At 42.3% G+C, this 21,681-nt stretch overlaps 1 protein-coding gene across 2 annotated transcripts in view; it reads right to left on the bottom strand.

Annotated features, from left to right (window-relative positions):
• ddx43 (DEAD (Asp-Glu-Ala-Asp) box polypeptide 43) overlaps positions 1-21,681 on the bottom strand; it is a 31,403-nt gene that overhangs the window by 5,197 nt on the left and 4,525 nt on the right. The window contains exons 3-13 of one of the 2 annotated variants that reach the window (XM_023969766.2): positions 16,287-16,410; positions 12,304-12,492; positions 12,054-12,135; positions 11,671-11,833; positions 10,358-10,476; positions 10,066-10,176; positions 9,690-9,831; positions 9,470-9,570; positions 9,206-9,293; positions 7,068-7,195; positions 2,103-2,212 (exon numbers count right to left, since the gene is read on the bottom strand). In XM_023969766.2, the coding sequence (XP_023825534.1) occupies positions 2,103-2,212; positions 7,068-7,195; positions 9,206-9,293; positions 9,470-9,570; positions 9,690-9,831; positions 10,066-10,176; positions 10,358-10,476; positions 11,671-11,833; positions 12,054-12,135; positions 12,304-12,492; positions 16,287-16,410 (1,357 nt within the window). The remainder of the gene's footprint in view (positions 1-2,102; positions 2,213-7,067; positions 7,196-9,205; positions 9,294-9,469; positions 9,571-9,689; positions 9,832-10,065; positions 10,177-10,357; positions 10,477-11,670; positions 11,834-12,053; positions 12,136-12,303; positions 12,493-16,286; positions 16,411-21,681) is intronic. The other variant, XM_023969768.2, reaches the window with a different exon arrangement.

The raw sequence follows: 21,681 nt of genomic DNA, 5'->3' as shown, positions 1-21,681 counted from the left end.
ATATGTATACATATTCTTATTCATTCCTTTACACTTGTGTGTATAAGGTAGTTGTTGCCAAATTGTTAGATTACTTGTTAGATATTACTGCATGGTCAGAACACAAAGCACAAGCATTTCGCTACACTCGCATTCACATCTGCTAACCATGTGTATGTGACAAATAACATTTGATTTGAGATGACTAGTTAATATGATGCACTCTACATGCCTGACTTCTCCAGGAGGACACATTACTTAATCCACCTCCTGGAGAGCTAATCTCCTACAGGAGCCGACCCTACTCTAGCACACCCGATTCTACTAATTAGCTGCACACCAGAACCTTGAATAGTGAAATCAGGTGTGTTACAACGGGGTTGAGGCGAAAGCCTGCAACCCCAGTAGCTCTCCAGGAGGGTTGGCTACCCCAGCTTTAAATATACATTAAAACTCATTTTTCAAACACTCCACAAATTACTTGTTAACAAACTATAGTTCTGGCAAGTCAGTTAGGACATCTACCTTATGCATGACAAGTAATTTTTCCAACAATTGTTTACAGAGATTATTTCACTTATAATTCACTGTATCACAATTCCAGTGGGTCAGAAGTTTACATACACTAAGTTGACTGTGCCGTTAAACAGCTTGAAAAATTACAGAAAATTATGTCATGACTTTAGAAGTTTCTGATAGGCTAATTGACAATATTTGAGGTGTACCTGTGGATGTATTTCAAGGCCTACCTTCAAACTCAGTGCCTCTTTGCTTGACATCATGGGAAAATCAAAAGAAATCAGCCAAGACCTCAGACAAAAGATTGTAGACCTCCACAAATCTGGTTCATCCTTGGGAGCAATTACCAAATGCCTGAAGGTACCTTGTTCATCTATATAAACAATAGTACGCAGTATAAACGAGTAAAACAAGTACAAGAACAAGTATAAACACCATGGGACCACGCAGCAGTCATACCGCTCAGGAAGGAGACGCGTTCTGTCTCCTACAGATGAACGTACTTTGGTGCGAAAAGTGCAAATCAATCCCAGAACARCAGCAAAGGACCTAGTGAAGATGCTGGAGGAAACAGGTACAAAAGTATCGATATCCACAGTAAAACGAGTCCTATATCGACATAACCTGAAAGGCCGCTCAGCAAGGAAGAAGCCACTGCTCCAAAACCGCCATAAAAAAAGCCAGACTAGGGTTTGCAACTGCACATGGGGACAAGATCATACTTTTGGAGAAATGTCCTCTGGTCTGATGAGACAAAAAATATAACTTTTTGGCCATAATGACCATTGATTTTGTTTGGGGAAGAAGGGGAGGCTTGCAAGCCGAAGAACACAATCCAACCGTGAAGCACGGGGGTGGGCAGCATCATGTTGTGGGGTGCTTTGCTGCAGGAGGGCTGTGCACTTCACAAAATAGACAGCATCATGAGAAGGAAATTATGTGGATATATTGAAGCAAGCAAAATGGCTTAAGGACAACAAAGTCAAGGTATTGGAGTGGCCATCACAACCAGCTGACCTCAATCCCATAGAACATTTGTGGGCAGAACTGAAAAAGCGTGTGTGAGCAAGGAGACCTACAAACCTGACTCAGTTACACAGCTCTGTCAGGAGGAATAGGCAAAATTCACCCAACTTATTGTGGAAGGCTACCCAAAACGTTTCACCCAAGTTAAATAATTTAAAGGCAATGCTACAAATATTAACTGAGTGTATGTATAACTTCTGACCACTGGGAATGTGATGAAGAAATAAAACTGAAATAATTATATTATTCTGACATTTCACATTCTTAAAATAAAAGTGGTGATCCTAACTGACCTAAAACAGGGCATTTTTACTCAGATTAAATGTCAGGAATTGTGAAAAACTGAGTTTAAATGTATTTGGCTAAGGTGTATGTAAACTTCCGACTTCAACTGTATATGCGATTTAGCAGACGGTTCTATCCAGTGACTTACAGTCATGTGTGTATAATTTTTTACATATCGGTGGTCCCAGTAATCGAACTCACTATCTTGGCGTTGCATGAGCCATACTCCATCAACTGMGCTCCAGAGGACCACTGACCTCAGATCAGTGGTTAGGGATTACTTATCAACCTACTTTCTTTGAAGTCCTTGAGCGCCTCCTCGCGGTCACACTGTTCCCGGTCCCCATGAAGACTCTGTACTGCCAGGCCCCGCAGACACATGTCACTGGACAGGTCGTCACACCTTTTGGTAAGAAATCAGAAAACCTTCTAGTACTTGGTGATTGATTAACCCTTGTGTAGTCTTAACATTCTGTATACTCCCCTTGTCCTAAGGGTAAAAAATTACCCGCCTTCACGAAACCCCTAAAATAAGGCCGCTTAATTGAATTTTAAACCCCAAATCTATTTTGCATGAAGAAACAACAGGTCATTCATCACAAACTTTGTGAATATGTGGGTTTTCCCTCTTCACAATGCAGAAAGACTGCATTTAATCAGTGGACACCACTCGTTTTTATTACAACACACCTGTCATAATTGTTTYCTTTACTAAAGTAGAGGTTTATTATTATTGATAAAGGTACTGCATAGGTGTAAACATTTTTTTGCAAGAGATAGTTCTTATATAGCCTAAGAAAGTAGCAGAAATGTGCAGAAAGTAGTTTTGAATGCATTTTATTGAAGGGAAACAATGTCTTCAACTTCTCTGGCAACGTAGTGATATATTCTTTATACTGTAGAATGCTGAACTCAACTACAAAACACTAGTCTTCTCCCATTTTTTGAACCATTGCCCCCACCCACAAGGTGTATAAACAACAATAATAAAATAAGATGTGAAGAACATAAATCAACTCTAATTAGCACATGTAGGACAGTATGCAAGTGTGTGTGCATGGTATTTGGTATTTTATTAGGATCCCCATTAGCTGTTGCAAAAGCAGCAGCTACTCTTCCTGGGGTCCACACAAAACATAATACAGAATGACATAATACAGATCATCATTAGACAAGAACAGCTCAAGGACATACATTTTTAAAGGCACACGTAGCCTACATATCAATGCATACACACAAACTATCCATGTCAAATAAGGGAGAGGCGTTGTGCCGCGAGGTGTTTCTTAATCTGTTTTTTGAAACCAGGTTTTCTGTTTATTTGAGCAATATGAGATGGATGTTCCATGCAATAAGGACTCTATATAATACTGTACGTTTTCTTGATATTGTTCTGGATTTGGGGACTATGAAAAGACCCCTTTTTTTCTTCTTTTTTGTTTCACCTTTATTTAACCAGGTAGGCTAGTTGAGAACAAGTTCTCATTTGCAACTGCGACCTGGCCAAGATAAAGCATAGCAGTGTGAACAGACAACAACACAGAGTTACACATGGAGTAAACAATAAACAAGTCAATAACATGGTAGAAAAAAAGAGAATCTATATACAATGTGTGCAAAAGGCATGAGGAGGTAGGCAATAAATCGAATAATTACAATTTAGCAGATTAACACTGGAGTGATAAATCAGATGATCATGTGCAAGTAGAGATACTGGTGTGCAAAAGAGCAGAAAATAAAAGAAATAAAAGCAGTATGGGGGGTGAGGTAGGTAAATTGGGTGGGTAGTTTACAGATGGACTATGTACAGCTGCAGCGATCGGTTAGCTGCTCAGATAGCCGATGTTTAAAGTTGTTGAGGGAGATAAAAGTCTCCAACTTCAGAGATTTTTGCAATTCGTTCCAGTCGCAGGCAGCAGAGAACTGGAAGGAAAGGCGTCCAAATGAGGTTTTGGCTTTAGGGATGATCAGTGAGATACACCTGCTGGAGCGTGTGCTACGGGTGGGTGTAGCCATCGTGACCAGTGAACTGAGATAAGGCGGCACTTTACCTAGCATAGCCTTGTAGATGACCTGGAGCCAGTGGGTCTGACGACGAACATGTAGCGAGGGCCAGCCGACTAGGGCATACAGGTCGCAGTGGTGGGTCGTATAAGGTGCTTTAGTAACAAGACGGATGGCACTGTGATAATGGCATGTCTGTTTTTTTCTAACAGTTTTTTTCTAACTGTGCCAACCATGGTGCATGGACTTTGCAGAAGTATTTCACATGTGCAGCACATAGCATTTGTTTTACAGTCCTTCTTCGGGGGGCAGAATTGGCATCTCCTCCTCTTGCCTGACCCAGCCTCAGGTGGATCGGGACAAGATTCAGCCACCTGGACAGCTTTCACAATCGCTGCAGAGGCTGCTGTGCGGGGGAGGCGCTCCCTTCTTTGAATGTGTGGGGTTACATGTGCCTTTCCCAGCTGCTCCAGGAACACGCTCCTCTTGTTCCCACTTATCAGGCATCCAGGTAGGGTTGATCTTGTTCATATCACAAAGGCATTGTATGGAGGACACATCAATTATGTTATGGAAGATGACCAGGGGCCAGTCATCCTCCTGCAACTGTAAGTTCCAATCACCTTGTCCAGGTTGTCCACGCCTCCTTTGTTGTGGTTGTAGTCCAGGATGATAGCTGGCTTCCTGTCCTCACAATCACTGATCTCAGCTGTTTAGTGCAGTGTGCTCAGGAGGACCACATTCTTGTTCCTCTTTGGGAGGTAAGAAACTAGAGTGGTGGTCAACATTGCTCATCACATCAGACCTATGATAAAATGAAAACTGGTGTATGATAAAATGGCTTCGAGGCTAAATAAATTCTTCACCTGGCGGGAGAGATTGGGAGACTGCAGTACCAGGGAGAGAAGATCAGCATCTACCCTATTTGGAGCATTTCTCCAATTCTTCTCTGCAGATCCTCAAGCTCAGGTTGGATGGGGAGCGTCGCTGCACAGCTATTTTCAGGTGTCTCTAGAGATGTTCAAAATCAGGTTCAAGTTCGGGCTCTGGCTGGGCCACTCAAGGACATTGAAACTAGTCCCAAAAAACATCCTCACAGCACCATGCTTCACCGTAGGGATGGTCCCAGGTTTCCTAAAGACGTGACACTTGGCATTCAGGCCAAAGAGATCAATCTTGGTTTCATCAGACCAGAGAATCTTGTTTCTCACGGTCTGAGAGTCCTTTAGGTGTCTTTTGGCAAATTCCAAGCGGGATGTCATGTGCCTTTTACTGAAGAGTGGCTTCCATCTGGCCACTACCATAAAAGGCCTGATTGGTAGAGTGCTGCAGAGTGCCCATATCCACAGAGGAACACTGGCGCCCTGTCAGAGTGACCAACGGGTTCTTGGTCACTTCCCTGACCAAGGCCCATCTATCCACGATTTCATTTTTTAAAAGTTTTTGTAATACATTTAAAATAAGGCTGTAACAAAATGTGGAAAAGTGAAGGAGTCTGAATACTTTGCAAATGCACTGTAGGTGTGGGGTATAGAGATGAGGTAGTCATTCAAAAATCATGTTAAACACAATTATTGCACACAGTGTGTACATGCAAGTTATTGTGTGATTTAAGCCAATTTTTACTCCTGAACTTTAGGCTTGCCATAACATTTTGTAAAAAATGTCAAAAAACATAATTCCACTGACATTGTGTGTAGGCCAGTGACAAAAGAAATTATCTCCATTTTAAATTCAGACAGTAACAAAATGTGGAAAGTCAAAAAGGTGGGAATACTTTAAGAAAGCACTGTACTTCAGTAAAAAAAATTGAGATATGAGAAATAAATGGAATACCTACATAAAGATGAGATCCTCCTCTCTCCAACCATTACAACAGTAGCTGCTTTCAAAACTGGGTTTCCCCATGTTTGCATTTTGGGTTAGGGCAGACACCTTCATGCAGGAATCAGGATATTAATGCACTTTAGCTTACAGTTTGACCAAATTATGGTTTTAGCCACCCCCCAAATAGAACAAATGTTTTGACAGAAGTGTCCAGCTAGAATTTGCAGCTTGCACCTGTGAGAACAATTAAAAATCGAACTCGCACAGCCAAATCAAAGTGTCGCATAATGCGACTAAATGGTTGCACAATGGAGCCCTGCCTTACAGTCAGTGACAAAGCTTTACAGGTAGGAGGTCACCGACCTGGCAGTGTGGTGCCAGGAAAACATAACTAAAACATAGCGTGTGTTTAGTTTTCCTGGAAGCGCAAATAAAAGCCACACCTCAAAACAGTGCTCAGTCTGTACGAAACAGCCTGGAGGGGTAGGTTGTCTAAATCAAACCAGTGTGGGCTGCTGCATTCACAGTTGAGTCATACAGGTTCTCTCGTTTGGGCAAAAAAAAGCATCCTTAGTCTTCTCCTCCGAGACCCGGAAACCAGTAAGTGTTCGAGGAGTGTGTCATTTCATTAGTAGGCAAACAGAAGTGTCCTCCCCGCCTATAGCCACCTTTCATTGAGGATACTCACGTGTATCCTACCGCAGAAGAGTTTAGAAATATGCCACATCCCCCGACTCAGTTGTGTTTCGTCACAGGAGAAAAACCATGCACATTTAAAAGCAATAGTCTACTTATTGTTTCATCTATAAAATGTCTTGCATAACTAACTGAAATAGTTTTGATCATTTTACACATTTATTTTGTGACCGAGCCGTGTAAACGTCATTATTTTAGGACCCAGCCCTGTAAACATTTTTTTGGGACCCACATATGCGATGGGTAGAACTCTTACCTCTTTTCGCCCTTGTGAAAAGTCCACTTAACCTATCAGAAGCAAGGTGGAGCTACTACAATATCCATTACACCAAGGCTATTCAACTATATTCTAAGGGGGACATATGTTTTAAAGGTTAACTGCAGGGGTGCCAGACATTTGACATGCAATTATTCTTCTAAAGAACTGTATGAAAAATAACACACATCATATAAAGCACTTAAAATTTTGATAAAAGTAATTAGGTCATTTTAAAATCCTCTGAAAACAAAGTGTTTACTTCGATTTTTGCCAGGGATTTCTTTCCTGATTTTTTTTTTTTTACACCTATCCAATCTTATACCTACGTAATTCTGTCAAATATACATGAAGTGCCTCTAGAATCGGACTAGAGATTATCTCTAGTTTTCTCAATGTCTCGCTGCCCATCAATGTCTTGCTGACATTGGACATATAACAAGGAGAGAACAGAGGGGTGCAGGGCAACACTCACATTATCTTCTTGCCTACGAAGATGAGCACTTTGTCCTCAGGCTCCATGTTGTGGACGAAGTTAAAGAGATAGGCCTTCTTCTCCTCGTCTTGACAAAAGAGAACAGTCTGCTCCACTGTGTTCACAGCCTGAGAGAGTAGAGAGAAACCTACAGATTATTAGGTTGGGCAGGGACAAACATGAGTGCTGTTAATATTTTTTATTTAACTAGGCAAGTCAGTTAAGAACAAATTCTTATTTACAATGACGGCCTACCAAAAGGCAAAAGGCCTCCTGCGGGGACGGGGGCCTGGGATTTAAAAAATAAAAACAATATAAATATAGGACAACACACACATCACAACGAGAGATACAACACTACATAAAGAGACCTAAGACAACACAGCATGGTAGTGACACATGACAACAACATGGTAGCAACACAAAAACATGGTACAAACATTGGGCAAAGTCAAAAGCACAAAGGTCAAGAAGGTAGAGACGACAATACATCATACAAAGCAGCCACAACTGTCAGTAAGAGTGTCCATGATTGAGTCTTTGAATGAAGCGATTGAGATAAAACTGTCCAATTTGAGTGTTTGTTGCAGCTCGTTCCAGTTGCTAGCTGCAGCAAACTGAAAAGAGGAGCGACCCAGGGATGTGTGCTTTGGGGACCTTTAACAGAATGTGACTGGCAGAACGGGTGTTGTATGTGGAGAATGAGGGCTGCAGTAGATCTCAGATAGGGGGGGAGTGAGGCCTAAGAGGGTTTTATAAATAAGCATCAACCAGTGGGTCTTGCGACGGGTATACAGATGACCAGTTTACAGAGGAGTATAGAGTGCAGTGGCAAATCTGATGGCCGAATGGTAAAGAACATCTAGCCGCTCGAGAGCACCCTTACCTGCCGATCTATAAATTATGTCTCCGTAATCTAGCATGGGTGGGATGGTCATCTGAATCAGGGATAGTTTGGCAGCTTGGGTGAAAGTGGAGCGATTACGATAGAGGAAACCAAGTCTAGATTTAACTTTAGCCTGCAGCTTTGATATGTGCTGAGAGAAGGACAGTACACCGTCTAGCCATACTCCCATGTACTTATATGCGGTGACTACCTCAAGCTCTAAACCCTCAGAGGTAGTAATAACACAGAAGAGGAGCATTCTTCTTACCAAACCACATGACATCTGTTTTGGAGGCGTTCAGAACAAGGTTAAGGGCAGAGAGAGCATGTTGGACACGAAGAAAGCTTTGTTGTAGAGTGTTTAACACAATTTGGGGAGGGGCCAGCTGAGTATAAGACTATCATCTGTATATAAATGGATGAGAGAGCTTCTTACTGCCTCAGCTATGTTGTTGATGTAAATTGAGAAGAACGTGGTGCCTAGGATCGAGCCTTGGGGTACACCCTTGGTGACAGGCACTGGCTGAGACAGCAGATTTTCTGACTTTATACACTGTACTCTGAGGTAGTTAGCAAACCAGGCCAAAGACCCATCAGAGACACCAATACTCCTCATTGAGGACCTTTAAGGTTGCAGTGACACATCCATAACCTGAGCGGAAACCAGATTGCAAGCCCGAGAGAATACTATAGACATCAAGAAAACCAGTCAGTTGATTATTGACAAGTTTATCCAACACTTTTGTAAACAGGGCAAAATAGAAATAGGCCTATAACTGTTAGGATCAGCTTGATCTCCACCTTTAAATAAAGGACGAACTGAGGCTGCCTTCCAAGCAATGGGAACCTACCCAGAAAGGAGAGACATGTTAAAAAGGTCAGAGATAGGCTTTGCGATGATAGGGGCAGCAACCTTAAAGAAGATAGGGTCTAAACCATCTGACCCAGATGGCTTTTTTGTGTCAAGTTTAAGGAGCTCCTTTAGCACCTCCGACTTAAGCACCTCGGAATAAGCCAGGGCTTGCAATCAATCCAATTGTGGGTTATAGGCATTGCGGCTTTAAAAATGTTCCCGCGTTCGCAGAGATCCCATTCACGGTAAACGCAGCATGTGCACTTAAATCGGAAATTGCCTTTAAAAGCCACAATACATATAACTCTTGATCAGATTGAATCCCGGCCTAGGTCTTAACACATCCCATTCATTTCTTATTTATTTGGAATGAGCAGCAGAAGCATTAGCTCCACTCACAGCCAGGTCCAGAGTTCCCACATACACCATCATGGGGTTCTTCAGGTACGTCTTGGCCAATCGCCTCACTCCCGTGGGCCAGGTGGCACTGAATCAGCCAATCGGAGAAGAGACAAGACATTAAGATGGGCAAAGATCAACAAAAGAATGGTAGGCATTTAACTCTTACAAAACAGATGAGCTACATACACTGTGGAACTGAACGTTGATACAGTTGTAGTCCGTCTGAAGTAACGGGGTGTTCGCATCATAGGGTCCTTTTACCTGGTCATCATAGTCTGCCTGTCCGGACGGACGTCCAGAAGAATTTTCATGATTTGAGGCTCAAAGCCCATGTCAAGCATCCTGTCTGCCTCATCCAGCACCTAACACAAAATAAAACAGTTACACACATGCTCAAACGCTACCAGCAATATACAAAGCCACGCACAAATACAGTCGTGCGCATACACATTCTCACCACTGCCCCCACACATACACACACCAGGTAGGTGATGGAACGCAGGTTGATCAGCTCGTTCATCTGCAGGTCGTTAAGCCGGCCAGGCGTGGCGATCACAATGTCTACTCCAGCTGAGATCGCTTTGATCTGGGCCCTGCGGTCTCCACCTCCATAGACACACACACTACACAGAGACAACACAGAGGGGGTAGCTCTACATGCAGACATCTCACCTGTAGGTCATAGTATAGATGCGATCTCTTGAAGCCCTTGTGGTTTCATAAGTAGCGTTAGTAATATAGGTATGGTACCTCAATAAGCTAGTGTGTATTATGGTGTTAGTACAGTAGAATATATGTGGTGCTTGTTAAAGCCCTAGTATGATAATTCTATACAGTGTTAGGAGCACGTATGGTACCATTTGAAGCCCTTGTAGCTGTACTTGTTGCACTCTGACTCAATCTGCAGAGCCAGCTCTCTAGTGGGAGTCAGAACAAGCATACCAGGGCCGTCCTGCTTATCACGTTTTCTGTGTAAACCATACAGGCACAAATGTAAAAAATGCCACACACCCACAAAATGTAAAGAATGCCTATCCCATTATTTCTGAACTACACATGACCATTAGGGGTAGGGGTCAATCTTGGAATGAGCAATTGTGTGAAAGACGCATGGCTGGAAGAAATACCAGTACGGTGGTAAAAACTTACACAGGCTGGCCATCCATGTGAATGAAGCCAGGTAGGAGATAGGCCAGTGTCTTCCCTGTGCCTGTCTGGGCGATCGCGATCAGGTCATCTCCTTTCAGCGACATGGGCCAGGCTTGAGACTGGGACAGGGGGACAACTGTCATGGGAATGACACTGACAACATGGGAGTTATAGTGCAACTGTGTATGGTACTAAGTATCAAATGTGGCATCACAGTAGTGGATTTATTGTTAGAGAAAACTAAATATTTTCTCACAATAAAGACCGTGTGAATGACAGAAGCGTAACAGAAACTCAGTGCATGCATACTGAAAATAACTACAGACAACAGTAAGCTATGAGTCATCAAATAGCAGGCATAGACCTCTGAAAAAATGTTGTTCAGTGAGCTTCAAAAGGGCGTTTCCCAATAACATCTTTCACATTTAAAGTTTCAATGTCAAGTGAACAAGTATAACGAAATGCCTTTTTTTTGCCAGCGCCAAAATGTCTACTGAATTATGTACACGTTCACTATTTCCCACAAATGTAAACATATTGGATTGGTGGAGGCATGGGATAGAGTTTCCAACATATTTCTAATACCAGCCATTTCCTTTTAATTCAATCAGTGAAGGAAAGTGAACAAGTAAACACTTTGAGAAAGTAGAGAATTGGGAAGTATTATTTTCTAATTCTCTTAATCCATAGTGCTTTTCATTTCTATATTTTGCAGGAAATCAACTGTAATGTACCCATTAAGTTATTGTAAATCATCAACTGTAATGTACCCATTAAGTTATTGTAAATCATCAACTGTAATGTAGCCAACATTTTGTTGGGGTTAAATATGTCCCAAAAAACACTAATGTCTTATATCTCCTAGATATAGGACAGACACTTCAAAACCTTTTTAACTGACTGTCTTTTTGCCATTTATGAATGTGTTATTCAATGCGTTTCTATGGGCTATAGTAGTAAAGGTCATATTCAATATTTTGAAACTAAATATTTATTTTGATAACTAAAGGGGTACTACAATATAATGGCGAAATGATGCATGGTATCAACATCTTAAGTCAATTCCATATGTTAGCTAGTTGAACCGCTCCCATCATGCTCCAACTTGAAGGGCATGGAGTGAGTGCACTATATTGGTCAGTTCAATTTGGAGTGTATTGCTCATCTATATTGGTCAGTTCAATTTGGAGTGTATTGCTCATCTAAATTGGTCAGTGAAAATCACTCAAGTCTTTGCTCAGAGACGGTCAAAGATTGTATACAAACAACACTAAGGTTTTGGAAGGGAGGTTGGACTCTGATTGAATAAGGACCTGGATAGGAGTTGGCTTGGCGAAGCCGACTCTGACAATATTCTCCATGATCCCAGGATAGCGCAGGAAGGCTTCGTCGAACGTGACCACAGGGTTGGGAAAGGAACGCTTCTCCCCTTCTCCCTCCTTCAGGTCATCCACAAAGATATCGTTATTCGCTTTCCTACGGGAAGAGAGGGTGGAATTAGTCAGGAATATAGTTACTTTGCTTTCATGTAGGTTGGTACAAAACCAAAGACTACTGAGAAGAGTTGATAACATTTTACTGAGCAGAAAAAATAAAATAAAATTGAACTCAGAAAGTGGATAGATAAACAGCATCCTCTGCTGGACAAGAAATATACCTCCATTGAGACAAAATTAAGCCCACGTCCCCAACTTACCTCCATGCCTTTACTTCCTCTTCACACCGACTGGCTACAATCTCTGACTCAAAGTAGAAATCCTTCTTCAGAGGTGGGAGATCTGCAGGGATCCCAAATCAAAACGTTCTATTCAGCCACTAAGAACTCGATCAATCAGAATACTGTCATGTAAAAACACAGGAGAATCAAGTGTAGGAACAGTTGTCAATCAACAGTGACAGAGTCCCGGTGTGTGTTGTGCGTGCGTGCGTGCATCTCCCTCACTCACCCTGCCACTTCAACTCCTCGTATTTGTGCCGGTTGGCCCTCATGGAGACCCAGTCGATGGCCTGTGGAGGATTGTCCTCCACAGACGCCTGCAGGGCTGCAGCTGACCAGATGGAGCTGCTCCTGCCTCCGCCACCAGCACCCCCAAATCTTCCACCTCTAACCCCAAATCCTCCATCACACCCAGGTTCTGAGAGAGAATGCAATACACAAAGACAAACTCAGTCTGAAGAACTAGTAGTATCGTTCACCGGAAAATACAGGAGGCCGTTATAGCAGGGAAAGCCTTCATTGAAAGCAGACAATGAAACGCTTCAGAGAACTCTATACTGTAAGAACACTGACTTGATACAGCAAAAGATGTGATGTTAGTGAAATTAAAAACGTGACAGGGCAATTCCACCACTTTTTAACCTCATTTTCATTATCTCCAGCACAATAACATTTCCACATTTTGTAATATAAAATATTAAGTTAAAAAAGTTCTACCCGATGACATCAAAAGTTAAAACATTTTAAACAGTGATTTTCAAACACTATGAAATTCACTGTAATGTAGGGAACAAGAAAATACCCACCCTCTGGCTAGAAAAATKGCTGCAGGTTTTGAAGATCACCGTTTTGTTACTTTTAATCTTACCATATGTTTATGTTTTTACATTTTAGTCTTTTAGCAGMCGCTCTTATCCAGAGCGACTTACAGTTAGTGCATCTTAAGATTGCTAGGTGAGACAACCACATGACATTTCTCCTCAATAAAGAAGTTAATCAGCAAAGAGTGCTAGTAGGGGGTAAAAAGTAAAGTGCTAGTGTTCGGTCACAAAAGGCATTACATTAAAAAAAGATACAGTACCAGATGACAGCTTTGCACAGTCTTGGCATTCTCTCAACCAGCTTCATGAGGTAGTCACCTGGAATGCATTTCAATTAACAGGTGTGCCTTGTTAAAAGTTCATTTGTGTAATTTCTTTCCTTTTTAATTAACCTAATGCATATTCTTAATGCATATTCTTGATACCATTTGAAAGGAAACACTTACATTTGTGGAAATGTGAAATGAATGTAGGAGAATACAATACATTAGATCTGGTGAAAGATAATACAAAGAAAAAAACATGCRTTGTTTTGTATTTTTTTTGTACCATCATCTTTGAAATGCCATATGTATTATTCCAGCCCATGCGAAATTTTGATTTTGCCCACTAGATGACTGCATTGTATGTGCAAAGTTTTAGACTGATCCAATGAACCACTGCCCAAATGGTTTATTAATAACTTTAAGTTCATAACTGCACGCTCCTCAAAAACATTGCACGGTATTATTTCACTATAATAGCTACTGTATAATATAATAGCTATAATAGCTTCCCGCTCAGCCCAGTCAAAACTGTTCGCTGCTCTGGCACCCCAATGGTGGAACAAACTCCCTCACGACGCCAGGTCAGCGGAGTCAATCACCACCTTCCGGAGACACCTGAAACCCCACCTCTTTAAGGAATACCTAGGATAGGATAAAGTAATCTCCTAACCCCCCCCTCCCCCTTAAAAGAGTTAGATGCACTATTGTAAAGTGGTTGTTCCACTGGATATCATAAGGTGAATGCACCAATTTGTAAGTCGCTCTGGATAAGAGCGTCTGCTAAATGACTTAAATGTAAATGTAAATGTACTGTAAATTGGACATTGCAGTTAAATTGCCAACAATTTAAGCTTTCTGACAATATCAGATGTCTATGTCCTGGGAAATTCTCRTTACTTACTATCTCATGCTAATCGCATTAGCCTACGTTAGCTCAACCATCCCGAGGGGGACCCACCAATCCTGTAGAGGTTGTGTTTGAGCCCATCACTTGTGTTATGATAAGGTAGGGTTGGTATACAGAAGATAGGGCTATTTGGTAAAAGACCAAGTCCATATTATGGCAAGAACAGCTCAAATAAGCAAAGAGAAACAGTCCATCATTATTTTAAGACGTTCAAGGACTTTGAAACTTTCAATTGCAGTCGCAAAAACCATCAAGCACTCTGATGAAACTAGCTTCTCATGAGGACCACCATAGGAAAGGAAGACCCAGAGTTACCTCTGCTGCAGAGGATAAGTTCATTAGAGTTACCAGCCTCAGAAATTGCAGACCAAATAAATGCTACAGAGTTCTAGAAAACGACATCTCAAAACCAACTGTTCAGTGGAGAAATGCGTGAAATCAGCCCTTCATGGTCGAATTGCTGCAAAGAAAACACTACTAAAAGGACACCAATAATAAGAAGAGACTTGCTTGGGCCAAGAAACACTAGCAATGGACATTAGACCGGTGGAAATCTGTCCTTTGGTCTGATGAGTCTAAATTTGAGATTTTTTGATTCCAACCGTCGTGTCTTTGTGAGACGCAGAGTAGGTGAACGGATGATCTCCGCATGTGTGGTTCCCACCGTGAAGCATGGAGGTGGTGGTGTGATGGTGCTTTGCTGAGGACTGATTTATTTAGAATTCAAGGCACACTTAACCAGCATGGCTACCACAGCGATACGCCATCCCATCTGGTTTGCGCTTAGTGGGACCATCATTTGTTTTTCAACAGGACAATGACCCAACACACCTCCAGGCTGTGTAAGGGTTATTTTTCCAAGGAGTGATGCGAGTGCTGCATCAGATGACATGGCCTCCACAATCACCCAACCTCAAGCCAATTGGACCGCAGAGTGAAGGAAAAGCAGCCAACAAGTGTTCAGCATATGTGGGARCACCTTCAAGACTGTTGGAAAAGCATTCCAGGTGAAACTGGTTGAGAGAATGCCGAGAGTGTGCAAAGCTGTCATCAAGGCAAAGGGTGGCTACTTTGAAGAATAGAAAATATATTTTCATTTTTTTTAACACTTTTTTTGGTTACTACATGATTCCATGTGTTATTTATTAGTTTTGATGTCTTCCTTCATTATCCTTCTACAATGTCAAAAATAGTAAAAAGAAAAGAAAAACCCTTGAATGAGTAGGTGGACAAACATTTGACTCGTACTCTGTGTGTGTGTGTGTGTGTGTATATACACATATATATATATATATATATATATGTCTTTATTTTTAACACGCTGTTTTCAAATATGTAGACACTGGTTTGGTGCTGGAGATAGCGAATGAGGTCGAATTAAAAGTTGAAAAGTGGCCTTTAAGACAAGATCAAAGTATATGCAAAAAGCTATAGTTGAAGAGGTCCTTCAAGAACACATACTCACCGGCCAGTTTATTAGGTACACCACCCCATTCACAAAAATGGATCGCTCCTACAGACAGTGAGTTACGTGGCTGGCCATATAAAGCAGGCAGACTGGCATCCAGTTACTGTTTGATTGAACGTTAGAAGGGGCAAAACAAGTGACCTAAGCGACTGAGCGTAGTATGATCGTAGGTAACAGGCTCACCGGATCTAGTATCTCAAACTAACGTCCTTCTGGCCTTTTCACACACATACGACAGTGTCTAGGGTTTACCGAGAACGGTGCGACTAACAAAAAACATCTAGTAAGCGACATTCCTGTGGGCGAAAACAGCTTGTTGATGAGAGGTCGAAGGTGAATGGAAAGAATAGTGCAAGCCAACAGGCAGGCAAATAACAGCGCAGTATAACAATGGTGTGCAGAATGGCATCTCAGAAGGCACAACTCGTTGATCCTCGTCAAGGATGGGCTATTGCAGCAAACGACCACACTGGGTTCCCACTCTTACAACTAAGAACAAGAAGAAGCGGCTCCAATGGGCATGAAATCACCAACACTGGACAATTGAGGAGTGGAAAAACAATGCCTGGAACATGAGAGTTAAGTTTACTTGAGTGGCATGAGCAGTTCCCAGACCTCAATCCAATATAGCATCTTTGGGATTAGATGGAACGGGCTGTTTGCAGCATGAATGTACCGCCGTCCAATCTGCAGTTTACAGTACCACACTCAGTGCTCTCTCCCTTTCCTATTGGTTTAAGTGTGTTTTACCTCTGCGGAATCCCCCAGGGCCATTGTCTCCGGCTACCAACTCCTCGATCATCTCTCGGGCCTTCTGCTGAACCTTGCTGCTCCCAAAGATTTGCACCTCACCCTCATAGTCCCCCTTGCTGATCTACAACACAAACACATGCAGGGAGGTTAACTCTACAGGGGGAGGGCAATTGATTAGGTGCAGTGTAGAAAATGTGTCTTTGAACTGTCTTCAAAGTTGTTTCAGCAGTTCGCAAAATTAGCACGACACGAGCTGAATTAAGTGTAAAAGGGTTTGAAAATAAACAGCTTGGTTTAAGCTCAGTGCCCCATTGACATTTCACAGAGATTCAAATATTTCTCTCAGAAATAAGCGTAAAACAGGACATTTCAAATCAAATGAATATAAAAAGCGTACAGTAAAAAAGGAAATGTCATGTCTGAAAATCGATATCAATCTTACCTCGATTGTTTTATGTCCTGCGGATTCGTGAAGAAAGATGACGAGTTCAACAGGTTAGTGAGCCTGTCAGATAGCCAGTAGCCTTAATTCTGGCACAGAATTCAGCCTAGCTGACACAATATAATTTTCCAGATTTTTACCACTTTTCTGGCCTCCATTGATTTGAATGTTGCGGACTGGAGCTCTGGGGTCATAAAATTAAGATATATATTTTTTTTTATGGATTTCAGAACMCAAAAAAAAGCCCGCATTTAAAAATGACATTGTTAAAAACTTCATTATGTGTCGTCAGAGCTCCAGTCCGCCCACAATAGTGGCCGCTCAACTCTATCGTAAATCATGGAGTTGAGATTAGTTGTCTAGCCTAATGGTAGCCCATACTCTTAGAGCTAGCTAATTATAATATGCAAGCATTTAGCTTCCGAAACTCAATTTGAAATGCAAATGTGCAAAATATAAATCAATATCATTTTTACAATTCCTTTACCTAAACAGATTGCATTTCAATTTGAATTGTCACAAAATGCATAACAAATATATTGCATTATCATTTTCATGACTGGTATGCATAATGTCTGCCAATTTGAAAAATAGCAAAGTGTGTTTGATATTTTACGTCCATGGTACTATCCAGTACAACACTGACACTTAAACATCTAAATGCTTAAAATGGCAAATCTTTACAAAACAATTTGCCATTTCATTTCCTTGTGACAAAAATAATAATTCTCAATTGACACTGCCTTTCCATCTGTGGGGTTTAAGACTCAAAATAAATTAATCGTAATGCTTCATTTCGCCATTTAGTTTCCTCATTTGCATTATTGTTTGACCTGTGTTGATTGTCAATCACTGTGCACGGGTTTTCGGTAAGGAAGAGAGGCTGCCTATGCCTGCTAGCAAGTCATTTTCGGTAGAAGCTGTATCGATGTGGTGGAGTTTTAGGCTGTTCCGACAACAACAGCCAAGGAGAGACCCAACAGAAGAACGAGAAATTTGCGGTAGGGAACAATAAAGCTCAGTGGAGGGGACACAGATAGCTACTAGTGGCTAGCTAATATATGTAAACAAAAGTATGTGGACACCCCTTTAAATTAGTGGATTTGGCTATAACAGCCACGCCTGTTGCTGAAAGGTATTTAAAACCGAACACAGCCATGCAATCTCCTTAGACAAACATTGGCAGTAGAATGGCCTTATTGCAGGACTCAGTGACTTTCAACATGGTACTGTCATAGTATTCCAACTTTCCAAAAAGTCAGTTTGTCAGATTTCTGCCATGCTAGAGGTGCCCCGGTCAACTTTAAGTGCTGTTATTGTGAAGTTGAAAGGCCACACAAGCTCACAGAACGAGACCTCCAAGTGCGAAGCACGTAAAAATCTACTGTCCTCGGTTGCAACACTCACTTACAGAGTTCCAAACTGCCTCTGGAAGCAACGTTAGCACAAGAACGGTTCGTCGGGAGCTTCATGAAATTGGTTTTCATGGCCGAACAGCTCGCCGCCATTGGACTGTGGAAACACGTTCTCTGGAGTGATGAATCACACTTGACCATCTGGCAGTCCGACGGACGAATCTGGGTTTGGCGGATGCCAGGATAACGCTACCTACCCGAATGCATAGTCCCAACTGTAAAGTTTGGTGGAGGAGGACTAATGATCTGGGGCTGTTTTGACATTCTTGACGATTCTGTGATTCTAACTTTGTGGCAACAGTTTGGCGAAAGACCTTTCCTGTTTCAGCATGACAATGCCCCGTGCACAAAGCGACATCCATACAGAAATAGTTTGGTGAGATCGGTGGGGAAGACCTTGCCTGGCCTGCACAGAGTCCTGACCTCAACTCCATCAAACACTTTTGGGATGAATTGGAGCTTGTGGCTGAATGGAAGCAAGCACCCGCAGCAATGCTCCAACATCTAGTAAATAGAAATTCCCAGAAGAGTGTAGGCTGTTATAGCAGCAAAGGGGGGGGACCAACTCCATATTAATGCCCATGATTTTAGAATGAGATGTTCGACGAGCACGTGTCCACATAGTAGCTTGCTGGCTATGAAGAGACATTACTGGCTACCGTTACTGGCTAACGTTAACTAGCTAGCCCACTGACACTGTCTAGCTTCACAACAAGACACCATTGTGGAACACCTTTAGGTACAGCAAGTGGCTTTTTTGTCTTGTACTTTCACATTTAGTAGGTGCATTCGAACAAGTAGCTGTATGACTAGCTAGCAAGGTTATTTATTCTCCTTCCAGATAGCTAGCAAGCTGTTGCACTAAAGTTACTCTAGAGGRGATCACTAATGGTATGTTGCTATTCAAAAACAAAGGGATTATCTGAAAGCATGTGAAACTATAGTGTAACGTCACACGTACGATAGAACATTTTGTTTTGCTTTTTTGCCCAGCTCTCTCACTGTGTCGGAGTTCCAGATGTGGCTGCAGGAGAGGAGTGGTGGACAACACTGGAGGGCATCTTCACTGCACACATGTAGGACATATACAAGTAAGTATCCCAAATTAGGTACAATTAACTACTTGGATAGATAAGAGGCCGAGACTAAGCATAGAGGTGGATACTGTGTACTGTATGTTTCCAAGTCATTACTTGACAGTGATTGTGTAACTCAGACACTGTCACACACTGAACAGACCGTGTGAAGAGCACCCTTTGTCATATGCAGTCCTCAAATGATTTGGACATGTTGCAGAATTGTCCCGATTCTCCCGAAGTGTGCACTTGCACACTTCCATGATGGAGTTTGCAAGTGCACACCATAAGAGAAAGGTGGAGAATTGAGATGTAGCCCTCATGTACTTGCTTAACCACCTATACGCCCATTCCTGTAGCTGAGAGCTACAGTGATATAACAATGAGGGGATTCAATTAAGCTGGCCGGAGATTGCACCGGGTGAAAAGTGATTGTTTTGAAAACCGGGCTGCCTCCCGGGTAAGAGCAGGGTGCTCCGTTTAAAGCCCACAGAGAAGTCGGCTCAAAACAAAATTAAGTATGTGAAGAACATGGAGTAACGATTTAGGATTCAGTGTTCACATGCAAAGTGTATGCTCTTCGTAAAAAAAACTAATATGTACTTTATCTGCCTTCCCAAGTAAAACTAGTAAAATTCTAACATATACTTTATGGAAAATACATATGTTTTCTGAATGATGAATCATGCCGTCTTGTTGACAACATAACCTGGCAGCGCAGATTACTGTTCTATTTGAGCAGGGCGCTCCTCCATCACAGCTTTCGCCCATTCATGTCACATAGCCCTGTGAACCCAGTTCCTGATTAATTAAACTCCCTCAATATAAAAAAAGGGCTACTCTGCGGCATAGTGTCCACAGTAGAATAAAAATAATTATATTCATATTGTAGTCCCATGATCCTCCCCCACAGTTCTTGTATGTGACATTTTACAAGTCAAGCTTTCATTTGAACGTTACAGTATTTAATTTTATACCACAGGGGACAGTACCACAGACTCAGTAAGGGGGAAGATAGATCTATATAATATATGACATGGACTGGAACCAGTCAGAGTTCCTGTGGTCTGATATGAAGGCAACAAAAGCAATACTTGGAAGAAAAGCATTTTAGCTCATTTACCCCAGACCTGACAGTGTGCCTTTCAACTAATCTATTTCGTATTTCAACCCTCAGGAAACTATGATGTCATTGCTGTGTACAAGCAACCCCAGCAGCTCCTCCAGCAGACGCAGCCCCCTCCCGTCATCATCAATCTACACACAATACCTCAATGACAAAGCAAAAAGTTTGATTTTTTTTTATTCGAATTTGTATTTTTTTAATCAAATTTACATACGTATTCAGACCCTTTACTCAGTACTTTGCTGAAGCACCTTTGGCAGCGGTTACAGCCTCGATTCTTCTTGGGTATGACGCTACAAGCTCGCCACACCTGTATTTGGGAAGTTTCTCTCATTCTTCTCTCTGCAGATCCTCTCAAGCTCTTTCAGGTTGGATGGGGAGCGTCACTGCACAGCTATTTTCAGGTATTTCCAGAGATGTTTGATCGGGTCAAGTCTGGGCTCTGGCTGGCCCACTCAAGGACATTCAAAGACGCCACTCTTGCATTTCTTGGCTATGTGCTTAGGGTCATTGTCCTGATGGAAGGTGAACCTTCACCCCAGTCTGAGGTCCTGGGCGCTCTAGAGCAGGTTTTCAACAAAGATCTGTGTACTTAAAAATAGAACTTTGCGCCGTTCATCTTTGCCTTGATCCTGACTAGTCTCCCAGTCGCTGCCGCTGAAAAACATCCCTACAGCATGATGCTGCCACCACCATGCTTCACCGTAGGGATGGTGCCAGGTTTCCTCCAGACGTGACACTTGGCATTCAGGCCAAAGCGTTAAATCTTGGTTTCTCATGGTCAGAGTCTTTAGGTGCCTTTTGGCAAACTCCAAGTGGGCTGTCATGTGCCTTTTACTGAGGAGTGGCTTCCGTCTGGCCACTCTAGCATAAAGGCCTGATTGGTGGAGTGCTGCAGAGATGGGAGAACCTTCCAGAAGGACAACCATCACCACAGAGGAACTCTAGAGCTCTGTCAGAGTGACCATCAGGCTCTTGGTCACCTCCCTGACCAAGGCCCTTCTCCCCAGAATGCTCAGTTTGGCCGGGCAGCCAACTCTAGGTAGAGTCTTGGTGGTTCCAAACTTCTTCCATTTAAGAATGACGGAGGCCACTGTTCTTGGGGACCTTCAATGCTGCAGAATTGTTTTGGTACACTTCCCCAGATCTGTGCCCTCGACACAATACTGTCTCGGCGCGCCACTGACAATTCCTTCGACCTCATGGCTTCATTTTTGCTCTAACATGCACTGTCAACTGCGGGACCTTATATAGACAGGTGTGTGCCTTTCCAAATCATTTCCAATCAATTGAATTTAATCACAGGTGGACTCCAAATCAAGTTGTAGAAACT

Source organism: Salvelinus sp. IW2-2015, linkage group LG25 (genome assembly GCF_002910315.2).
Source record: "Salvelinus sp. IW2-2015 linkage group LG25, ASM291031v2, whole genome shotgun sequence".
Taxonomy (NCBI): Eukaryota; Metazoa; Chordata; class Actinopteri; order Salmoniformes; family Salmonidae; genus Salvelinus; species Salvelinus sp. IW2-2015.
This window is presented reverse-complemented; position numbering and strand designations above follow the sequence as displayed.